This window comes from Elgaria multicarinata, chromosome 6, assembly GCF_023053635.1.
Source record: "Elgaria multicarinata webbii isolate HBS135686 ecotype San Diego chromosome 6, rElgMul1.1.pri, whole genome shotgun sequence".
In the NCBI taxonomy this organism is placed as follows: domain Eukaryota; kingdom Metazoa; phylum Chordata; class Lepidosauria; order Squamata; family Anguidae; genus Elgaria; species Elgaria multicarinata.
This window is the reverse complement of record NC_086176.1, coordinates 99,589,159-99,613,768: the sequence shown is the minus strand read 5'-3', so window position 1 is coordinate 99,613,768 and position 24,610 is coordinate 99,589,159. Positions and strand designations below refer to the sequence as shown.

The 24,610-nt window shown below is 40.1% G+C and overlaps 1 protein-coding gene across 1 annotated transcript in view; it reads right to left on the bottom strand.

Moving 5' to 3' along the window:
• Window positions 1-24,610, bottom strand: part of NUP155 (nucleoporin 155) — a 38,381-nt gene that overhangs the window by 9,274 nt on the left and 4,497 nt on the right. The window contains exons 6-28 of the mRNA XM_063128141.1: window positions 24,396-24,562; window positions 23,961-24,066; window positions 23,306-23,379; window positions 22,487-22,578; window positions 22,258-22,355; window positions 21,165-21,317; window positions 20,908-21,008; window positions 19,675-19,845; window positions 18,006-18,116; window positions 16,190-16,284; window positions 13,910-13,998; window positions 12,271-12,333; window positions 12,032-12,182; window positions 10,749-10,815; window positions 9,909-10,024; window positions 8,968-9,071; window positions 7,635-7,768; window positions 6,759-6,950; window positions 5,785-5,923; window positions 4,095-4,230; window positions 3,015-3,168; window positions 2,388-2,492; window positions 2,091-2,245 (exon numbers count right to left, since the gene is read on the bottom strand). Coding sequence (XP_062984211.1) covers window positions 2,091-2,245; window positions 2,388-2,492; window positions 3,015-3,168; window positions 4,095-4,230; window positions 5,785-5,923; window positions 6,759-6,950; window positions 7,635-7,768; window positions 8,968-9,071; window positions 9,909-10,024; window positions 10,749-10,815; window positions 12,032-12,182; window positions 12,271-12,333; window positions 13,910-13,998; window positions 16,190-16,284; window positions 18,006-18,116; window positions 19,675-19,845; window positions 20,908-21,008; window positions 21,165-21,317; window positions 22,258-22,355; window positions 22,487-22,578; window positions 23,306-23,379; window positions 23,961-24,066; window positions 24,396-24,562 — 2,773 coding nt within the window. The remainder of the gene's footprint in view (window positions 1-2,090; window positions 2,246-2,387; window positions 2,493-3,014; window positions 3,169-4,094; window positions 4,231-5,784; window positions 5,924-6,758; window positions 6,951-7,634; window positions 7,769-8,967; window positions 9,072-9,908; window positions 10,025-10,748; window positions 10,816-12,031; window positions 12,183-12,270; window positions 12,334-13,909; window positions 13,999-16,189; window positions 16,285-18,005; window positions 18,117-19,674; window positions 19,846-20,907; window positions 21,009-21,164; window positions 21,318-22,257; window positions 22,356-22,486; window positions 22,579-23,305; window positions 23,380-23,960; window positions 24,067-24,395; window positions 24,563-24,610) is intronic.

Below are 24,610 nucleotides of genomic sequence, written 5' to 3'. Positions count from 1 at the left end.
ATGTATACAATTATCATGCACTGGTTTGTTATACATTGCAGTATTTACATTATCAGAGATATTTTCTTTAGGTAACATGACATACAGCCTGTCCTTTAACACACCTTTCGCACAGAGAATTCCATTTTTTTCTACTTTGCAATACATTCCTTTAAATAACACAGAATATCCATCCTGTGTAAGAGAGGAAACACTTAAAAGATTGTACTCTAAGCCTGGCACCAGTAATACCCCATCAAATGTTTTGTTCATGCTTGGCACAAACACTTGCCCTTGACCATGAACTGCAGATTTCTTTCCATCTGCCAAACTAACATGGTCTTTAGAAGTTGGATTCAAAGTCACAAAATCTTCTTTTCTGTTGGAGATATGCTGGCTGGATCCAGAGTCTAGGAGCCAGGTTTCCTTTTGCAGCTCATCAACTGCTCTCACCACTGAAACAAACTGCTGACGTTTGCCTCTTGTTAATCGCTGGTTCCTGGGTTTCTCAGCCCCTTCTTGCAGCTGAGCCATACAATTTCTTTTCAGATGCTGTGTTGATCCACATCTGTAGCAACGCTTTACAGCCAGAGCTCTCTCTACTCCTCCGCTGGTCGCTGCCTCCTCCATGTCTTTTTTTCCTCGCAAGCTTATTTTTGCACGGGCACATTCCTGTGCTTTATCAGTCCGTTTCTGCTCCTCTTCGAGAAGCCTCCCAGTAAGATAATGCAAAGTAAGCTCTCTTTCTGGCATTGATTCTAAGCTGGCAACAATCATATTCCAGGAATCATCTAGGGAGCTTAGAATAATATATACTTTGTTTGCTTCTGAAAAAGTCATTCCTCTTACCTCCAGTTCTGCAAACAAAGTTCTCATGTTTTGCAAGTGCTGAGATAAACTTTCCCCCAGCTTCAAGCTAGCTTTGTATAGCCTTCGGGTTAAAGCAATCTTGCTGCCTGGAGTGTCACGGACATAAATCTGTTGCAAAACATTCCAGCATTCACTGGATGTTGTTAACCCACGAATGTGGACAAGTTGGCTGTCTTCCAGACCCAAAATTATACATGCTTCAGCTTTTTCATCAGCTCTCAGCTCTCTTGCAGTAGGGTTTACTGGAGGATTACTGACTGCATCCCAGAGACCTTCCCTCCGGAGGTACATTTCCATTTTAATGCACCACGTTAGGTAGTTATGTTCATTTAGTCGGTTCAAAGGAATTCCTCCACTCACCGCAACTGCTGCCTCGGCTTCCATATCTTTTGGTGTTCTCAGGCCTCGTTACAAAACCTTCAACAGCTCAAGAAGATGCCTTAAGCACTGCTCACCAGTGGATCCACTCAAACAGAATCAGAGCTTTCAAGTCAGCTCTGGGCCCATAACCTGACAGAGTACGCGCTTCCCTTCTTGCAGTCCAAAGAAAGACACAGAGTCTGCTGGTCCAATTAATCATAAATATATTTTCTAGCAACCATCCACCACCGACTACATCAACTACCCAACCACAACATGAACATTACCTACAGAATATATACACAGGGTTTTCAACCTGACCAGCAACATCCCAGGTGCTGCTAATCAGCACACCCTGGCTGATGCAATTAGCTCTCTTCATTTCAGGAGCTTGGTTAACCCTTACCATTCAGGTCTGTAAAATCCTTTTTACTTACAGTGAATACACTGACAGAGGAGGAGTGAGGCGGAGATCACTTCTGCTGCTCCTCTCGTTCTGCATTGGATGACTGTAAGCCTCTGAGTTTGGAGGCTTACGATCATCCCAACAGGACTGCACCCTTAACAGCTTTTACCGACCCTGAGCAATTTGTGACTCACCAAACCGAAACGCAGCTTACCAACCGCTATGGTAACCCATCAGGACTTAATAACCTTCTATTTGTTCTGCCTGCTTTGGACTGCAAACACAGGAAGGCTGTCAAGCATCTGGAGCCCACAATACCCAGATGGTGGGCTTGTTCAGCTTGATGAATCACATATTGTGTAGGGCTAGTTTTAAGTGAAGATACTTTGCAAAAATAGTAATATAAGAAAATAATCAAATAAGCCAGAAATTATTTCAACACTAGAAGCACTGACTGCTGACAAGCTACCCTTACCTGTGCATGTCTGCTAATTTTGCTAGCACTCTGGCTGCATTACTAAAACTTCTATTTTTCTCAAAAAACCTCCACAGCAGATCCATGTAACGAACTTTGTTTTGATCGACTTTGGCCATACGTGCCAGATATGGTTCCAAAAAGGGAGAGTTTATCTGCAGAAATCAGGAAAAAGTAAAGCCACAACAGTTTGTCACTGCTGCACTTGATCCATTCTGACTATAAAGTCTGGTTCCCAAATATAAAAACAATATCAAACATTGCATGTATTGTTAGGAAGTTGGTTTGTGATCTCACCTGAAGCAGTTTATCTGAGAGATCAGCTTGGACCAACCAGTTGTAAAGAGCAATGCTAAAAAGTTCATCTGTGGAACGCTGAGCCAATTTAAGCATGTGTTCAAACTAGAACCAGGGAGAGAAAAATATTAAGATGAGTGTCCTGTACAAAATAAGTTTCCTTTCAATATACATTACCTTCTTTAAAAGAAGAGACATTTAACTGCACATTTTATTATTGTTGCAGTCCTAGTGAACATTTCCAATTCATCTTTGAAATACTTCTAGTAAATAATATTGGTGTAGGCTATTATGCCGTAATAAAAGTATTGCAAAAGGTTATGGTATGGTATATTGATCTGGACCAAAGGAAATATATGCATCCCTAAGAGATCTTTCAGCATGTATTTCTCTAAGAGTAGCCTCAATTGTGTTCATGTCAAACTTCTTTTGAAATCAAGGGTAGTTTCAATAGCAGTCCCTGACAGGGCTTGGGATCTGTTGTTCAAATGAAAGAAGTCTATGACACATGATGAAGCCCTTGGGCATACCTAACTAAAGTCATTCTTTAGATCCTGACTAAAGATATTTTTTTTAAAAAAAAAACAAGTTAACGACAGTTCAGTATATTCTTTCTTTGTTCCTTACATGAAGTCCTGCTTCTTCATTGCTCAGCATATTGGGATCAGAGGACAACACAGGAGGACCGGGTTTTTTGGGCACGCTGGGAGACTGAGGAGCAGCTTTACTTTGATTGACTAGCTCCTGAAGAGTGTCCGTGATGCACTTATAGCTGTTTAATCTGAAAAAAGATACATGACATGTGAGCAAAACCTTCAAGCATTCACAGCAACATCTGGAGCCTCAATAAATTAACCATACCACTTGTTACATATACAATTTACTAGAAGACGGCAGAAGCTTCACTCTGGGTATTGCTTCCTAGATAGTTAGAGATGAAAATGGCTGTAGAAAGTGCAAAGGATATATATAGGTATAGAGCAGGGTGGGCAATAAGTGGGTCTCCAGTTGTTTTGTCTTACAACTCCAAGCAGCCCTAGCTAATGGTGAGGGATAATGGGAGTTATAGGCCAAAATAACTAGTACAATTTGTAGCCTGCCCTATCCAAAAGATTCAAAGGTGATGTTAAGATTCTGATCATTATCCCTCAATCTTTAAAAGTGCCCAATCGTATAAAATCAATCACACTAATGTACAGTGGAACAATTTTTCAAATAAAAAAAAAATCATGATTGAAATTCCACTCCAGAGTTCTGGTGAATTGAATTCCACAATGATCAATCAAATTTGGTTTCTTTATAGTAGGTACAATCGGTTCCTATCCTAAACAGTTAAAAATTATATGAGCCATTTATGTTCATCTTGACTTTGGCACAGTTTGTGGAAGAACAGAGAGTACAGAATCCTATTTTATATGGAATTCTATATTAGGAACATTTAGTTTCATGTTACATCATAGGAAGTGTGATCCACCTTCACCTCCCCACAACATCTGACAGCAATGCTTATGCTCAACCATCAACTATATATTTCTGCTACCAAAAATTGATTTCAGCTCAGATAGCTATTGCCTTAATGATTAACGATATGCTTACATTACTTTCAACCTAGTTAAGTTTAATCTGTTGCAACATATTCACAACCCCACTGAGTTACTATCAACATCTTTGTTTTGAAGAAAAATTTAATCTGTATCCCAAACTTGCCTCTCTTGGAAAGCTTGACACCCAGTAACATCTTCTTCCGGTTCTGCATTTTTGTAATAATGGAGTCCAAGACCCTGGGGATCCTTTTTCTCTGCAGCAGTGAGAGAAAGTTCTACCACACCCTCATAGAAACGCACTTGAAATCAAACGGGGGAAAAGGAAGGAACAAAAGTGTGTGCTAAATTAATACAAACAACATTCTTCCAATTACAAAACATAAAGGGCATCACTCAAAAGGCCTAATTCTACACTGTGATCCTGTAGACTGCAGTTGTACCACCTATCCAGATTTTTCAAAGAATTTCCACTTTAAAATCTTGGAAAATCAGGATAGTCCTTCACATTACTCAAGTTTTCATTGCTTTTATATGTTTATAAAACACATCCCCCCCTCCAAATATAGTGTATGTATAAACTAAAACACACAGAAAATTCTTAGAGCTTTAGTTCCATTCACAAATACTGTGTGGGTATTCTGGTAAAACTAGATCCTATTTCTAAACCTATAACAAGAAATGTGATTCGTGTCTGAAACATCTCAATTCACATATTAAGCCTTATTTGAAAGATACCACTAATTTCTTAAAATGGTAAAATATCCCTGAAGTACAAAACATAAACATGTATTAGACCCTGTTCAGATGACACACCAAGCCACAGTGGTTAAGCATTTTGAGCTAAACGTTATGGCTTTGTGTGTCATGTGAACCATGACTTAGTGTATCTTGTGAAGCATTCCTAACCACGGTGGCTACATAACCACAGCACGAACCATTTGCTGCAAAAGGGTTAGCGGCCTAACCATGGCTTAGCATGTTGTCTAAACAGGCCCACAGGTTATCTGAAGGTCATTAATTTGGACATGGCAGCAAGGGGCAGCAAAACTGGTGATTAGAAAAGGATGTCAAGCCAAACCCATGGCATGAAGTTACTTCTCCTGCAACTGGCAAAGGGATATATTTGAGAACTACAAGCTCAACCGCAGCTTTTAAAGCTCAGCTAAAAACTTTTCTTTTTCCTAAAGCTTTTAAAACTTGATTTTGTTCTGACTTTATACTGTTAGTTTTACCCTACCCAGCGCCTGTTTACCCTACCCTGTGCCTGTTTGCATTCTCTTCCCCTCCTTATTGTTTTATTATGGTTTTATTAGAATGTAAGCCTATGCGGCAGGGTCTTGCTATTTACTGTTTTACTCTGTACAGCACCATGTACATTGATGGTGCTATATAAATAAATAAATAAATAAATAAATAAATAATAATAATAATAATAATAATAATAATATAAAGAGGTGAAATGCAGCCACGAGGAAGCTTGAGCTGAGCAACCCATAGTTCTATGACTCCTATCTTTTCCTCCTTTTATTTTTTAAATATGTAAAAAGCAAGAGATGGACACATGTATCCATTCACTGCAGAGGCAGAAGGAACACTGGCTTCAGAGAGGAAGTGCCTCATAGTGTGTCCTTGAGTCAACTTCTTCAAAAGAGCTGCCACCTAGTGGATGGAGCAAAGAACAAACCAGTGTTCTGGACCACTGGAGGGTGACAACTAAAATTTCAAGTATTTTTTCCTAATTAATTTTTAAAAGCAATTTGCCAGTTACATGCATTGCTTTTATTCCTGCTGTAGTTGATATAGAAGGACACAGGCATGCTGACACAGAAACATATTATAAGTTTGAAGCTCACCTTGCCTATATTGTATACAAACGTTTGCAAGGTCCACCTGTGTGCTAATCTTTTGATATTCTTTCAGTGACTCTCTTAGCATCTTCTCCTTTTCAGATTTGTTCTGAACTTGTCGGGACCTCTGAAGTAATTCATTTGCCTATTAAGACACAAGCAGACATCCAAGTCTTCATTCTTCATCTGAACTGGTGCCACTTTGCATTAAAACTTTAAATTATTGAAAACTGAAATGGAGGCCTATGCACACATCAAACATAATGAGTACTCATTTTGATTCACCTTTTTCCTACAGAGAATTAGTCTTGTGATAAGTAGCAACATCCTTCTATAAACCATCATGATATAGCATTCAATTGTTTAAGGATACCCTAGCTGTCTAATTAATTAATGAATCTATTTTGTGAAACAATATAGTAATTTATTTGCAGTTTGTTTTTTAAAACTCACAGCCCAATCTTATACATGTCTACTCAGAAATAAGTCCCATTGGGTTCAATGGGGCTTGCTTCCAAGTAAGTTTGCAAAGGATTGCAGTCTAGTCTATGTATTCTGTTTCTTGAGAGTGTAAGACATAGAAAATATGAACAATTTACCTTTTACTTGCATACTCCTCACAGGACTGGGAGGATGGCTGCAGCAACATTTACATTCAATTTCACTGAATCTCGGCTTACTGTGTCATTTGGACCAGGTATCACGGTTTATCCTTAACTGGCCTGGTTCAGACAACACGCTAAACCATGCTGCTTAACCCATTTTGTGGTTAAGCAGCATGGTTTAGTGTGTTATCTAAACCAGGCCACTATGTTTTAGTTTAAACAAACTGGCTTCATAACACATGGTTAGAATTTGGCTTGTTTTGTAACTGACGACAATAATGTGAGAATTGCAAAATGTAGAAATACCACTTTTCAGCAAAGCACACAAGCAGCCAAAGCCACCCTTGTTTTTTCTCATCGCTTGCTATACCATACCTTGGAACAGATAGCATCATCTGTGCTGTAGAGCAGCGGACAGATGTCTTGTAAATGGGAACTGATGCCATCAACCGCGGCATGATCTCTGATGTAACAGTTGATGAGGGAAGCAATGAGGGCCCCAGTTAGCTCTTTGTCTCTAATCACCAAGTCTCTGAAAGTAGTAACCTTTAGATGATCTTGAAATTCCTATGTAAAAAAGCATATCCACAATTTTACTGTAACTCAAATGGTTATAAATGACATAGGGCACAATCCAGTTGAGATAGTTGACAGCCTCTGAAATTGGAGTCTGTTGAGTATCCAATGCAGGGTGGCTGGAGCATGGAGGTGATCATTGCCTTCATGCTCCGGCCACCATGCATTTTTGGCTAGATGGGCGCTTTTGCCTGTCTAGCAGTGGCTTCAGGGAGGCGGAGGGAAGGAGGCTGGGATGTGCATAGGAAGGTAACATAGCTTCTGCAGTCTCCTCTCCTCCCTGCCCCCCTTTCCCTATCTCTGTACTCCATTTCCAAGCATGGAGATGTAGTTGGTTCAGAAAGAACTGCACTGGCTACAAAGGGGCTGGGGAGGGGAGCATGGTTTCTGGGCTCCGAGGTCAGAGCCCTGGTTCTGACCTTGGATCCCAGAAAATGCAAAATCCTATGGCCCTCTATGCAGTCGAGTGGCCATAGGTTTGCTCCCTTAAGCACAGATCATGCTGTATTCACAGCAAAGGAACAAGAACCATTGTGGAGAGCATAATTGCTCCAAAACCCTTAAGTGCTACCAAATTTTCAGAAGATTCTGACAGAAAGAAATATTTTGCTTTTAGCAACAAAAAAAAAGAACATGTTTTCTAGCCCAAGAAGCTAGGAGTGTCCCTACACATACCTTCTGAAGCTCACCAACAACAACATTGAATTGATGCTCGCAAAGAAGCTTCCACAATGCCAAAGCCTGGCAGGTTTTACGAACAAGCTGCTGGATGCCTTGTAGGGAGGCTTTCTCAGTTAATTGTGCCTCTGCTGCAAAATTGAAATGCACACCAGTAAGTTACAAGTGATCCATGTCCTCCCCACTTGGCTTCCTTAAAGTTTTTCAACCTCATGTTTTCCTGTTCACAAAACCTTTTCAAGGAAGCATCAAAGAATCACAGGATGACATGACCTGAATGGATCTATCTACAGACTCATTTTGTTCCAACCCTTTCCCTACTAGACAGGATTCACCAGGTTAAAGCAATCCCCATTGTGGTAATGCAGTAACTCTGAAAAAGAACTCTTACTACCTGGCTTATCGCTGCAGGTTCTGACTTGAAGCTATTTTCCATAGGTATGAGAAGGGTTCATATAGTTTTAATGGAGATTCATATCAATACAGACAAATAGAACCGGGAGTGGGGGTGGGGGGAGAGCTGTTCTTCCATGCATTAAAAGCTATCTTTAAAATGTATGGAAACAGTGCAAATATATTACATGCTACTTCCAATGAATAGGACTATATGACAAAAAGAGAAAGGGAAGGTATATCTATACACACACACACACACACACAGAGAGAGAGAGAGAGAGAGAGAGAGAACGAACGAGAACTCTAACTGGAGCTTGAAGGGCGTGAAATTCAAAATGGGTATATGTGTCAGATACCGGATGCTGTAATTTGTTTTTGTTATTATTGAATATTGCTTTAGTTATTATTCATATCCCACTTTCCTATTACAATAAAAACATATAGCATAGTTAATATCAAAATTTTATTAACAAATTTTAGGTGCTTTATAAATGAAAAATAATAATTCTTCCCACTGTTTTCTACCTTAATAAATTAAGGGAAGTGGGGGAATGATGGAGGAAGGTTCCCAGCAGGTATTCCAATAGAGTGGGGGCTTCTTAGGATCAGACACACAGCACTGGACAACATATCCTAGGTTCCAGACTCTACCCAGATTTCAGATTATGTTTTTGAATTCCAGCAAATGTTTGCCAGCAATCTGATTTCCCTGGATTATTTACAGAGCAGATTTGGGTGGATCTGCCTGTGACTAACCATTAGTTAAGGACCAGGCTCTTTCTTCAGGAGTAGAGACGATTCCATTCTAAATATGAATCCTTGAGAGAACTTAAACTGATTACTGTTAAAGCTAGATAGTATTTGGCCTTGTGTGCTTTTCCATCAAAAATAGAGAACAAAGGGGAGACAATAAAAATGTGAGATTCTTTTTTACCATGAAACTTCCTCTGGAGCTCTTGTTGCATTTGCTGAGAACTTCCACCATCGGACTTCATGACTCCAAGTAACCGTTGCTGCAAACTAGCTGGAGTGGTGAAACTGATTCAAGAAAAAGAATGGACAGGTTTTGAAGGTTGTAGCTGTATTGTACCAAATGTATATCAGCAAAAAATTATCAAGAAAATAGTAGAACAATCTCCAGAGGTCACCGCAAAATATCACAAGCTACTACATTATAGTGTAATACTTATCAGAACAATTCTTAGCCCTGTGGGGAAGAAGAAGGACCGAGGGGACAGGAGCAGGCAGAAGTAACATCGGGGCCTGCTCCTGCTGGACTCTTCCCCCCCCCCCACAGGGCAAACTGCCATCTTGGCCCTGTGGGGAAGAAGAAGGACCGAGGGGACAGGAGCAGGCAGAAGTAACATCGGGGCCTGCTCCTGCTGGACTCTCTCTCTCTCTTTCTTTCTCTCTCCTCCCTCCTTCCCTCCTTGACTCCTTTTCCTTGTGTGTCATGTCTTTATTAGATTGTAAGCCTGAGGGCAGGGACTGTCTTTTTTGCTAAGTGTAAGCCGCTCCGAGAGCCTTTTTTGGCTGAAGAGCGGGGTATAAGTATGATAAATAAATAAAAATAATAATAATTCATTTAGTATTTCAATGACTAGTGTTAACAACCTACTGTTCCATTTGAATTTCTACTGTTCCATATGAATTTTGTTATATTTCATTGCATTTTGTAAATTGTTACGAAAACCCATCGCTCAGGGAAGAATAAAAAAGTAAGAAATAAGAATAGTTTATAAGACCATTAAAATATTGGAGACACATAGGTTTACTGCAGAAGCACAGAAAACAAATTGAAGTTTTGTACCAAGTATCTCTACAATACAACTGTCAAAGCAATAATTTACACTGTTTGCTTTATTTTCCTCTTACCTGTGATTTCTAAGAGATCCTACTCCAAACTGCGAATTCCTATCCAAAAAATCCTGTAGGCCTTTTAATTCTTGTAGTACAGATTCTAAAACTTGTGGAGGAACACTGCTTTCGACCTAAACAAGGAAGAGGCTAACTGAAGTGAACGTATCCAAAACTTTTATATCACAAAAATATACTAAGAACTCTGAATGAATAGATTTATGAATCTCATTTTTAGGACATATTTTTAGTGAATTTAGTTGTTTGATGAACAGCTGAACAGACTCCAGATCTACACTTGCATAAGTAAGAACAACTTTCTAAGTTTATACAGCCTGCATAATCAAGGGATAAAGGTTCTCCTGGGCTGCTCCACTTCAGATTGCAGGAGGTAAAGAACATAAGAAAAATAAATATCTAATCCAGCACAATTTACCACATTTTTATACAGCCCAATAGCTGAGGCTCACTATCTAGTCATGAAGAGAAAAACAGGGAGGGGAGAGACAAAAGGGATGGATTGATGCAAGGAGGGAAGCCCTTTGCAAGTGATCAGCGAGAACCTCTGCTAACTGTCATCTGTCCCTCCTTAGGGTGCGTGCTGGATCAAGAGGGAGAAAAAGAGAGAGAAAAGCAGGGAGGGCTGACACAAAGGAGAGGAGAAGAGTAAGGGCTGGCAGAAAGGAAAAAGGGGCAGCTCCACCCAATCATAGGCACAGGACCCCCCAACAGATTGCTTCTGGAAGATAGCAGCCCTTGCCAGAAGGAAAAGAAAGGGTCCCTACTCCTATTTATACATATGAGACAGTGTACGTAAGACCCTGAGAGAAACAGGCGTTAATACCCATTAGCACTTACAGCTACAACTTCTCGATTGCCACTCTTGAAAACTCTCTCCACCACTATACTTCCATCCCAAATGTTTCTGAAAAGCAGGGAAATACAACGTTGATGCTCTTTGCTATCATCAGTTCACCACGCAAACGTCATATCCCTGCATTTCCACCCAGCAACAGCTAAAAGTAAAATTCATTGCAAAAGTCTGCATCAAAAAATTAGCCATGCATCGAATTAGTGTGTGTAAATATTTCAATATAGCAGCTATTTCTTGGTTTCTTTCTTGATTAGTCTACCTGTTTATTGTGCTGTACAACTTGGGTAGCTGTCCCCCTTCCCCCCTCCTTTGCTTTATACAGACATCCATTCTTCAAAGAGCCAAACTATACATTTATACTCCTGGTTCATGTAAATATTAAAATACAATGGGGCTGTTCACAAGCCACAGCAGCAAATCGTGGATTAATTAATTTGCAAAGATGCATGCTGTGCACAAGCTTACTTCCATTTTCTGTAAACAACCTCCGATTGGCGCAATTGAAGGTTGTCAACATGATGTGTGAAACCGGACAAATGGGTTGTTTAACAACCCAGCGGTTAACCCAACAACAAACCATGGGTTAGTCACTGGGTTGTTTAGCCCCCAAACAACCCAACAATTCAGGTTCACACGTCACACTCACAACTTATGGTAGGGTCGATTGGAGGTTGTTTACAGAAACTGGAAGGAGCTTGCAGACGGTGCACATCCCCACAATTTGGGGGTTAAATAATCCACAATTTGCTGCTGTGATGAATGAACCAGGTCAATGAGCCAGGTCACACACAATGCTAACCATGTTTTGCCATTACAAAGACAAGCTGCAGCAAGCCTTAGATTCACATGCTCCCCTCTTCTCTGCTGTGGCCTCGAGGAGGAGTTTGGATACTTCTGCATCAGATAAACCACAGCTTAGCATCAACATGCAAAAACCCTAAATAGTGATTAATCTTAACTATGGTTAGTGACAAAAAGCCATCTTCATAAACCATGGTTTGAAGTTTGCCTATTTCCACTAACCATGGTTAAAAAGAACCCAAGTTAAAACAAGTCTGCCATTTTTATGGAACTTTTGCTGCTTTTATTAGCACATTAGGTTTCTTTATTATGCATTTTATTATTGTATGCCGCCTTGGAAGGACTCCTGTCCTGAAAGGTGGCCTACTAATATCAGAAAGAAAGAAAGAAAGAAAGAAAGAAAGAAAGAAAGAAAGCATATTGAGATCAAAAGACACATATACTCAAATTTTAAACAGCAACTTACCCTATAATTCGAGAGAAATATAAGCAGATGCCATTGTGCTTTCCAGAAAATACTATCTCAGGACACATCATGCCACTAACCGAAGCACCATGCTGAGGCATGTAACTGCCTGAAGCAAATACTGGAGTTGACATAGCAGGAGGCTGTAAACCTGAAACATCAACACGTTTTTTTTTAAAAAAAATAAAACTAAAATTACAACATTACTAGTAAATATATAAACAATTAAAAGGGAATACCTTGTGCTGGTGTTGCCAAAAAGCTTGGATTAGGGTAAGGGCTTCCAGCATGCATAGGGGAACCTATTTGAAGAAGAACAATGTATGATATAAAGCTACCACTTTCAGACAATAATCTGGGCACATCTTTAATAGACTCTGGGCCATTTCACATGTCACCATGGTTATCTGACCCCTAAACAACCAAGAGTGTTGGGTTCGGATGCCATGATAACAACTCATGCATGGGGTGATCATAGGTTGTTAACTGGAAGAGGAAGTGATGAGCATGTTGGATTTTGCTAGATTTTGGCAATTCGTGGGTTAAATAACCCACAAATTACCAGTGTGGTGTAGTGGCTAGAGTGTTGGACTGGGAGTCGGGAGATCTGGGTTCTAGTCCCCACTTGGCCATGGAAACCCACTGGGAGACTTTGCGCCAGTCACAGACTCTCAGCCCAACCCACCTCACAGGGTTGTTGTTGTGAGGATAAAGTGGAGAGGAGGAGGATTATGTACATCGCCTTGGGTTCCTTGCAGGAAAAAAAGGCAGGATAAATGCAATAATAAATTAAATAAATTTCTTGTTCTAGGGTTCACACCCATTTCACCACTCACATTTAGAGAAGTTACTGCCATGTTTACTGTGAATGGAAGCCATAAAAAGGGGGGTGAAGCCTAGATCTCACTTAAAAGGACTTGCCGGAGATTCGGGGAAGTGTGGAATGGAAGCAGGCCTTCCTGGACCATCGGTCCAACACTTAAAACCCTGGAGATCACCTTCCTAAGTCAGTGATCTTGTCCCCTTCTCCCGAGCTGTCACTGTTGACAGTCACCTCTTGTCAATTTCCTTGAATGTTTCATATCACGCTTCATTCCCTTTGACAGCTGAAACATAAAAGGGCACTGAGAAAGTAAGGCTATGTATATTTGACAGTCGCAAGTGCGCACTTGTGCAACTGTGAAAGAACAACAAGAATTACAAACATATTGTGCAAATTCCTGAGCCCCACCCCACCCCAAATATATACAAACTATATATTTATGACCCCGTTTGAGCAAATTTTGGGGACTGAAAAATAATTCAAATACTTTGCAGAATCAAAAGGGGTGGTGATCAGGAGTGAGGAGGAGATGGGACAGGCAGACAAGATGGTTTCTGCTGTGCAGGACCCTGGGATAACAGGTGGAAGGTCATGGAGGAAGGAAAAGGAGAACAACCCAGAGTAAGCCCAATTGTCTGTCAGGCACACCGTGGGTCATTCTGCGATCAACCCACACTGCGTAGCTTATTCACAGGGTGGGTTGTTATGTTGTGTGAACTCACCAACTGACAATTTATACTTTTAATGTTTTTAATTTTTGTGAACCGCCCAGAGAGCTCCGGCTGTTGGGCGGTATAGAAATGTAATTAATAACTAAATAATAAATAAATAAATTTCTTTGACAAGGGCATTTGTATGTTCTTTTAAAATGTACTAAGGAATCATGAACACCACAGCAGTGAATACATTCTGACATCCCCCAGTACTAAGGCTACAAAGAAAAAACATCATTAAGGTATTGCAAAATAAATTTTTAAAAGTTAAACAAATCCCTGCTAAAAGGTAAAGGTGTAACATATAAAAGTAAATAGGTCACAATCACATTCATTACTTACCAGGTAAAACAGGAGAGCCCAATACAGATCCTACATTACTTGGAGGAGGCATGAGAGACGGAAACCGCATCTGTGCTTCACCACCATATCTAAGATTTACCAAATTAAAGTCTCATTATCACAACAATGCAAACAGTTTTCAGATTTTTTAGAATGGTCCAACTTATTTGATAGTTAAATTGTAAAGCAGGCAAAAAAATCTGCTTGCCCCAAAATATGATGACTGGCATATTTTATTTATTTATTTAAAACATTTATATCCTGCCCTATAAAGATCTCAGGGCAGCGAACAGATAAAAACATACAGCATAAAACAATATAAATTATGGTTTATCGTGATGAGAATGAGCCTAGGCAAGCTTCATGCAAAGCAGAGCACCTACTCTGCATGCAGTCTCAGGTTCTATCCCTGGTATCTCCAGTACTGGACTAGATAGATCAATGGTTTGACCCAGTAAAAGGCAGTTTCCTATCTATGGTCCTAACCACCCCCCACTCCCCTCTCTTCCTCCTGCGCGCCTGAGAGATCAGGAACTTTCGCTTCCACTTTTGATTAACTGCAGTGCTTTTTATCATTATGAGAGGGGCTTTGCCCATGGGCCCTCAGAAAACCGGAGCCAACACTGTTCACACTGCTCAGATAGAGCGCTCATTGTCAGAGGTTGCTGTTCAACGGGCTTGCTGGCTGCTGACTTGATGTTATACCACTCTGGTTTTCACCTTCTTCATCAGCAGTATTCAATAGCTGAATGTGCTTCACTGTGTTATGCTGCAGGCACAAGGCCCATAGATAAGGCAACAATGCCATGTGGCTTGGCCTGTTGCCTTGTCTAAGCAAACAGATATCTGGTTATTTGTCTGCCATCTTGAAAACTGGCATAATTTTTCTATATTGAAAGCACAGCATTATGTAATTGTACATTATGTTAATAACTGTCAGTCTATTATATGATCATGGAAGTCCAGGTTGTGCCCGGGCAGAGGCCCTACTCTAGTTATACTGCTGTGTAGGGACAAAAAGGGGAGAATGGATAATTGTGAGTTGGGGTGGATAAGCAGAGGTGCTAGAGAGGCTGACCATGCCAGTGTGCAAGACATGGAATAATGGGCTCAAGTTACAGGAAGCCAGATTCCGGCTCGACATCAGGAAAAACTTCCTGACCGTTAGAGCAGTATGACAATGGAACCAATGACCTACGGAGGTTGTGGGCTCTCCCACACTGGAGGCATTCAAGAGGCAGCTGGACAGCCATCTGTCAGATATGCTTTAAGGTGGATTCCTGCATCGAGCAAGGGGTTGGACTCAATAGCCTTATAGGCCCCTTCCAACTCTACTTTTCTATGTCCAGATCCTAAACTTCAGTTAATCTTAACCATAGTTTACTAAAACAAGCCAACTTCATATACCATGGACTGAAGTTAGCCTGGGATCAGGCAAAACGACAAACTGTGATTCATCAAAAAGAAAAGCAAAAGCTTGCAATCACCTCCTTGCTGTAGCACTGGAGATGCAAACAATGGGATGGAGTTCACAGGTTTCCATGATAAACCATAGTGCCCCTGTTCAGAAGACACCTTAAATCACAGTGAATAAGCCATTGGCTGACAGCAGCTCTCCAGGGTTTCAGGTAGGATTTTTTTCCGAGCCCTATCTGGAGAAGTCAGGGATCAAACCTGGGACCTTCTGCCATTTCCACACGAATTATAAGCCAGAACTAAAGGACTTTTCCCCTTAGAAGTCAACCTACTTTTCTCATGTGTGGCATGCAAAAAGGCATGATCATAGTTTAAAACCATGATGACAAAATTAAATGAATACTCTTACCAAGGCAGCAACGATCAGCTACACATAAGCCATTTATTCCTGTAAAGTTGCATAAATGGCTGCTTTACAGCCACCATTTGCACAGGATTTGTTTTATGGAGAGTCGCCATTACCAAAGAAAATGACGACTCCTTTGAGGTGGATGGCTGTGGGCGCTTCTGATTGGTCCGGATAAGAAGCAGGGAGCTCGTGTAGTTCGCATGCTCTTTGGACATGTCCAAGGGGGAGTGAGCGGGATCAGCTGCTTGGTGGGTGTCCCAGGAAAGCCCAGTGTGAGGCTGTTTGGGCTTCTGAATCGTTCTGATCGGTCCAAATTGCCTCGCTTCGGTTCAGAATTCAGATCCGAAGTGGTGCACAGCCCTAGTTCAGATGCTATGAACATATGAACTACTGCATTCAGGCAATAGATTTTTAAGTGTCATCTTTTGTCATAATGCATATATGAATCATTTTACCTGAAAAATGCTCGAGTAGCCCATCCTGATACTTCTCGGTCACAAGCAGCAGCAGAGCAGGCAAGGATTAGGCAAGTCGCACAAGCCTGCTCTTCCTGCAATAATCACCATTAAGAAAATAAATAACAGTAAAATGGCAGGTCTGAATTGTCATAATTCTAATGCATATTGCAGAAATCACTTAAGAATTTGGGACAGTAAGGAGTAACCTATTCTACTCAGAAATAAGTCCCATTCAGGTCAATGGGGATTATTTTAAAGTACATGGGTATACATTACAGCCAGACACATTTTGTTGCCACCAGATGTTAGGTACATATCTAGGAGCTTTCACTACAGCAGCTAAGCATGCTGAACTGCTGCAGTTTTCTCAAATATGAAAAAAATAATGCCTGCAATCAAAGAGGAGTAAGCCCCACAGAACTTAGCGGGATGTTATTTCACAGGCTGTACCATAAGCCAGAAAAAGTAATAGCTCACAAGAGTGTCTTTGACCAACATTTGCACACATCTATATACAATACATAAATGATATTCCTGCACTTAAAATAGCAGTTAGAGAAAATGTCAAAAATATTTCACTCCAGGTTGGTTTGTAATTTTTTGCTGCATCTATAGTTGAACAAATGCATCATTTTTCATGACTTTGAAGATCAACAAATTTTAACAATATTTTGAAAGACTGCCTGCTTGAATCTACAAATGAGCCTGAATTTCCGGCTGGGTGCTAAAGGACCAAAGCTGTCAATGAGTTGTCTGTCTGTGCAGATTTGCTAAAAAAAAACCAATCAATCAATCAATCAATCAATCAAAGCAGAAGCTTGGACTAGCTAAACATTCCTGTAGCCCTGTTGGCCATTCTAGTCAACATAAGTAGCTTGGAATGCTCACATTTTCAACTGTCCTGCTTGTTCAACATCTTCATAACTCAGTCATAGAATCTATTATTAGAAAATATGGTGAGGGCCACTAATCAAAATCACATTTTTTTAAAAAATAGATGAATTCAGAGTACAGCTAAATTAAGCCTCCAATTCAGATGAGTATTCACCATCATTCCCTGCCTGTGAACTTTCAAGAGGCATCTAGCTGGCCACAGCTGGAGGTAGCATGTTGGACTAGATCAACCTTTAACCCAGTCAGGTGAGGGACATCTGATATTAAACACGGTCTAAAATTGTGGGCAAACTGAAATTGTTTATTTAAAAGCTTGCACTACACAGTGGACCACAACAGATAATTATCAGAGCGTACACTAGCTTTCACTTTGGGTGGTAGCAAACTGAGCTCTGGGAACACCTGTTTCAAGTGGTAAGGGAGAACTCCTGCTTCTACATGCAGGGCTAATCTTCTGGATTGTGTTACACAGCCTCCCAAATCAGCAAACAAATGGCAAGGAATAAAATATGCAGCAGGAGTGGTTAATCCACGGGCCACATGCAGCCCTCTGTTGCTTTACTTGCGGTCCATACAAGCCCCACACACTTTTCTGTGCAGCCCAGCAGATCAACTATCACACTGACAGCAGCATCAAAGCAGCTTTGATCGGTTTCCCCACCCCTAATGGTGGCAGGGAAGCAGTGATCCAGATCAGGGTTATGGGGGAGGGGGGAAGGAGGTGGCTTTAGCACCCCCCCCAGCAATCCCCCCTCCTTCTGTGTGTGTTTGTGTGTGCGCATGCATGTATGTGCGCTGACCTGGCACTGCATGCAGTCCTGAAGGCCGAAAAGCTTTGCTCACCCATGGTATACAGCAAACTCTTGTGAAAAAATGTCAAATGTTAAGTATCACTTAAGAGCAAATTAAAAATTCTCACCGGATGCAATTTGAAAAATCTTTCAATATCTTCTCCATCGCCTCCTGCATTGCACACAAAAAGATGCCGCAGCTGATCTACTGGCCTAAGTTTATGAAACATAAAACTCCCCTAAAGGGGGAAAAAAATTAACTTGGTGGTATTTTCCAAGGTTAAAATAGTCATTAATCATTCCATTTTACAAAACTGGAGAACTGAGTGTAAAATGGTAGCACATCACAGGCTATCCAGAAAGTCTGCAGCTGAGTTTTGAACCTGTATGTGACATGGGAACTAATGGGCAGTGTCCAATAATGCCACTGCAGGATCTACCGTTAACACAATGGGAAGCATGCTAATATTTCTTAAAGTAATCCTGGAAATAAGCCAAAATGCTTGTTTCTGGAATAGGATAGGCCAGCAAAGCTCCCTTTTACTAGTTCCGCTGACCTGTTCTGAAAATGATAATTTTGAATCATTTCCAGTTGCTTTAGCAAACACTAGCTTCCATTCTGCTACTGACGGGTCCTGTGGGCAGTATTGGATACTGCCCATGATGTACAGCACTGTGAAATTTAAGCCACAGTAAATGGATGTTAAGCCCTCCACCTAAGCCTTAATTTTAGAAAGGAATTAGCCTTCAGCTTAGTTTTACGGATATGTGAAATAATGGTCAAGATACTGACCCAGTTCACATGATCACTGTAGCTCTCAATAGGTTGTTTTAGGGATTATGCGAGGATTATTAAACCCTCCCGGGTTTAATGCCTCCTGCGTTAACAAGCTATGGTGTGTGCACACCTCTGCTTGCATATTCAAAATGGTGGCTGGCATATGTTAATAACCCTACAGTGGCTTATTGCAGCATGTGAACAGGTCCACTGCACCTGTATTTTCCTAATTACAGTCTAATTACACAGGTAGGATTACAGGACAGTGCTCATAGGTACTAGAGCCTGGTCACCTCAATTTAAAAAATGAAGCACTTTTTTCTCACTTATGTAAACCTGTTTATATCACATAATGCAATGATATTAAGGACATTTTATTTTGCATTTATACTAATGAAGTATTTTCCATTTATTTATTTAATGATATTTATGAATTGCTTGCATTAAATAACATTTTTCAATGATGTACAAAATACAGTTTAAGGCAATAAAATATTGTGTATTACAACTGTATACCGAAGACAGAATACCTTTCCGGGAATGCTTCTTGGAACAAGTATGTTTTCAGTAGGCACCGAAAACACAGAAGGTTCAAAGCATGTAATTTGTACTGGTAAGGAGTTCCAGAGAGTGGATGCAATCATACTAACGGCCCTATTCCAAGCCATCATGGACCAGACCATGTTTTACAAATTTATACATTACAATTATTACATCCAATCAACTCCAGCATATCTAAATAATTAACATATCTGATGAATAAAAAGGATCTAATGATTTACAACTGAGCAACACTGAGATACTGATTATGAAGCTATGGAAAGAGTAGGCCTCTACAGATATTGCTCAAACACAAAAGCTTTTGTATATTTTGCAAAGTAAGACACATGAATTAAATAAAGTTATTTTCTTAAACAGTATTCTAAAATAGCTCAAATCTTGTCAAGAACAATCACATAAGAGAATATATACATCAGGGCAGTAGACTGTCACTTTAAACTAGCTATCGTACTACATACCTGTGCCGAAAGGAGTACAAATTTCTTTGGTGGTAACGTATGTTGCTGCACAACTACAGGATAGTCAGTTATCGGAATTAGATCTTTATTTAAAGGTGTTATAATCCTCTGAACTTTCTGTTCATCTATTGCCGAAAGAGCCCAAGAATGTCCATCAACAGGTGTCTTTGTCTGAAATAAAAACATTGCAGACTGAGAAATTATACAGTAATGACTTACAGTCCGATCCTATGTGCTCCAGCTAAGGTGGTTGCTAGTTAATGCTTGCCTGCACCTGTGCAAGCTGCCATCATACCCTGTACTCTGTGCAGACCTTTTAAACCATAGCCGGGACAGATGTCTTTCCTACTTGACAATAGTCTACAGCTGTATTTTTCAAAGAACATTAACACCAATTTCATAGAAGTGCAAACCTGGACAATTGTGATATCTCTATGGTTTCCCTTGTAATATGAAGTCGACAGTTGTCGAGGGGTGGGAGAGAACATGAGAAGTCCAAAAGGTCTGACCAGATTAAGGAAGATCGAGATGAAAGAAATCTAAGTAGGCAAAAGAAATCTAAGCAGGCCCGTTTACTAACAGGGACTGGCTGGCGAGATCACATTACGCCAGTCCTTTTACAACTTCATTGGCTGCCAGTCCAGGTCCGGGCCCGATTCAAAGTGCTGGTATTGACATTTAAAGCCCTAAACGGTTTAGGGCCAGGTTATTTGAAGGAACGCCTCCTCCCATATGTACCTGCCTGGACCTTAAGATCATCTACAGGGGCCCTTCTCCGTGAACCCCTGCCAAAGGAAGTGAGGCAGGTGGCTACTAGGAGGAGGGCTTTCTCCGCTGTGGCACCCCGGTTGTGGAATGAGCTCCCCAGAGAGGTCCGCCTGGCAGCTACACTGTACTCCTTTCGTCGCCAGCTGAAGACCTTTTTATTCTCTCAGTATTTTAACACTTAATTTTAACTTAAATTTAAATTTTACTGTTTTAACTCTGTATCTTAATTTTATATCAATTTTGCTGCGTGGTTTTTATTCTGGTTGTGCTTTTTATACTGTATTTTGTATTTGTGCTTTTAACCTGTTGGTTGTTTTATTATGGTTTTAATTTTTGTGAACCGCCCAGAGAGCTTCGGCTATTGGGCGGTATAAAAATGTAATAAATAAATAAATAAATAAATGATTGTCGTCTCTCACAGCTCCTGCTTTCAAAATAGCATAGTAACAGATATATAACAGTTACCTGTGTTTCCATCATTGGCTTCTGGAAAGGGAACGAATCATGATTAATACACCACAGGATATCATTATCCTCATTTTCTGAAGCAGCCATTAGCAGAACACCTAACAAAATAATAATAATAATTTAATAAACTATGATAAATCCAAATCCTAAAGTCAAATCTTAAAATCCATCATTCTCTTTCTATAAGAGAAAAAGAGGATACATCGAACACAGGAGTCTTACATGAATGACAAAAATGTATCTCCAGAAGTTACCTTTGCTATAAAGAGCTCGATGCACTTTAGATGGCTTTTCCACATTAGAAGCAGCAGAAAATCCTGGGGGCAGGCGGATGTGAATCAACGTTAACGTTGAAGGACGAGCAAAAGGATGCCTAAATGGGGATACACTAAAATACATTCGTACACCTAAAGAAAAAAGCATGAGATACTATTAATGGGTCTTGAATATATTTTGAAAAAGGATTCAATTCAGCTATTGAACTACTACTTCTACTACAGAAGAAAACCGAAGGGATTTTAAAAATCCAAAATCCACAGCTGAGCATTACATTAATTAGGACAAACCAAAATATCACAAAACAGTGTGCAATTTTCTCAGTTCTCAAAAACTGAGTACTAGGAAAGAAACATTTTGCTACATCAATTTTTCCATTTCTAGACTACCTATTGTGTCTTTATCAGTCCATTGCCTACTCTGCACCCTTCCTTCAGCCACCTAACTTCTAGACATTCTGCCCCTTAGCTCCCTTATTTCTGGGCCCCCTTCCCATCCCTTGGGATTTTAATCCAAGCCAAACTGACATTTCATTCCCTCACAGAAACTGTTCTACAAACCACTCCGTTTTCTGAACAGCTGAATATTCCCTGCCTTCATACCAGCTCAAACAGTATCAGAGGCCTAATTACTATTAGCACAATTCTATAAAGGTGTTCAAAGTGTTAGAAAGTGTTTTGAAAATATTTACCAATACTTAAGTATTCACTAATGAATGGATTACCTGTAAAGTGTATGAACATTTCCTAAATTCTACTCAGTTCAGACACACACTGAGTTGCAATCCTCCTCAAACATTATGTCTCCAACCTCCCCTCCAACATGCACATCATGTAGACATACTGAAATGCACTAGTGTGAACCATCTTTCCACCCTCAAAAGAGGTGTAGGAAAGATTATGCAAGGAAGCAGATAGGTCTCCACATGAAGCATCTACCTCACATATCACATGATGTGTGTGACAGAAGGAAGGGATGTGCACCTGCTCCTTCACCATGTCAGAAAGGTTGCCACCTAGTAGGTGTTGGAACAAATATGTTACTTCACAATAAAGAATAGAGAATTCTTACCTGCATGAGTAATTGCCAATAACTGGCAATCTATAGATTCAGAATTTTCAATCACTGCTATCTGAACAATAGGCTTAAACACAGAACGGTCTATTGTCCTAAAAGAAAACCAAGACAGCAATTCATGTACCTGGAAGACATTACCATGTAAACAAAATAATCCCAAATAATGTTTAATATAACAGAGACAATCAGCTCCTCAGACACCATTTCTCAGTGCATAGTTTACCTGGCAATTTTTCCAGCTGCAGACACAATAGCATTCTGGGAAACAGAAGCAATCCTCATCATCCCTTGACCATCTGGACCTAAATCATAAACCTGCAATTTAATAATATAGGTTTTAGTGAGTTTAAAATAAATTTGCTGAGCATTATTCCATGCTGTAACATCTAGCTCACATATGGCAAAAGGCAAATTAGTCCTCAAGAGAAACCATTATATTCCAAGGTTAGTTCAGTGAAGGAAAAAATAAGTTCTTTTTAATTAAATGCAGACTGAAATGGTGGAACAAGCCTGGATAGTGTACAGACCCAAATCTAACACACAAGGGGGAAGTTAGAGATGGGAGGACACGAAAATCCTGTTGCTAAAGAGCAGAGGAGGCCAGTCAATTAGTAACAAAGAAGAGGGCATCAGAGATTCCAGAATGAAAGGATGCAGAATGGAGGAACTTGTAGTAAATTTGCATAGAGAACAGGATATAATCCTGCAATCATCTTTGCATAAAACCTCAACGGTTTGTTTTGTGAACCATCTAGAATGCTTCAGCTGATGAGAGGCATAGAAATATAATAAATGGGATAACACATAAATAAACAGGTACAGGACTGATGGCTAAAGGGAAGAGGATAACTTCATGCGAGGAAGATAAGAAAAAACAGAAGAATGCAGAACAAAGCACAGTCAATGGCAGGCACCACCTCCCCCTCCCAACTGTATTTGCAAGGCTGCAATGTATTTGTAAGCTTCCATCAATGTAATCAAGTTACAATTCTAAAACCAAAATTGTGAGCACCAGGGAGTCAAGATATATTTAGAGTCATACCTGTATCACACCTTTCTCAGAACGTGTGTATAAGATATTTCGGGAGTTGTCAATGGCAATTTGAACAATGGGATCTACAAAATGAGATTAAAAATCCGGAATTGCTTGGTTAAACCTGTTAACATTTAGGATCTCGTACTGAGAAAGACATTTAATCATAATGAACATTTGCCTAGAAGACATCACTAGACTACCAAAATATTGCTTCCCTTACCTAAACACTAGGTAATTCTACATTTAAGACCATCAGAGTTACCTATTACCCAACGTTCCTAATTTGTGTAAGGTAAAACCGATTCAGCAATAAAAATCAGCATTTTAGTGGCACAGAGCATGAAAGAAAGTAATCAATGGGTGGATGTACGTATCTAAATAAAAACATCCAGTTGGGCCAACTGTAACGCATTACCGTATTTCTTCAATTGCAAGATGCCATTGATTGTAAGACACACACTAATTTCAGTACCACCAACAGAAAAAAACCCACTAAGACACCCCCACGATTCTAAGATGCACCCCATTTTTAGAGATGTTTATATGGGGAAAAAAGTGCGTCTCAGAATCGAAGAAATAGGGTATGTAACAAAAATGCATTTGTTTTATTTTTAGTAATTTATTTTATTAGTATATTAGCTAAGGACTTTTCATTACCTACCATCTTCTGAGAACGTGAACTGAAGCAACGATGGAACAAGGAAAGAAAGGGTGCTTTTTGAATGATTGATCTTCCTACAACGCTGGCTGAACCAGCCTGCCTCAGCCTACAAAAACAAGAAAACCATTAGAATCTGGAAATCATGCAGGCCCATATATTGTTTTAATTGGCCCATCTGGATATCAATAAATTCAGTAACTGAAAAAAGGCACAGCGTGTTTTGAAATAGGGTGTGTCAACTGGCACTCTCTGAAACAATTTGCAGTGCATTCTTTGCAATGAACTAGAACTTGCAAACTGTATTTCTTCATTAAGAAACTTAATACTCTAAAAACAAAGCTGCAAAGTGCAAGAAGGGAACCAACAAGAGCAGAGCACCTTACATCCCCTGACTGCCCACCGCCCCCACAAGCATCTCTAGCAAACTTCACTTGCCTGGTAAGCGACTTCGTACAAACAACCATCTTTGCCAGCCAAAAATATACGCCCATTTTCAGTAGAGGTTATAGCCAGTAGATAGGTGTTATCAGTAGGTAGTGAGTACAGGGGATCTGGAAGAAGCTGCATTCCACCGGACATACTATCATTGAGGGAACCAGAACCTAATAAAATAAATTATTTTTTGTTGTTTTGCTTGATTAAATAGATGG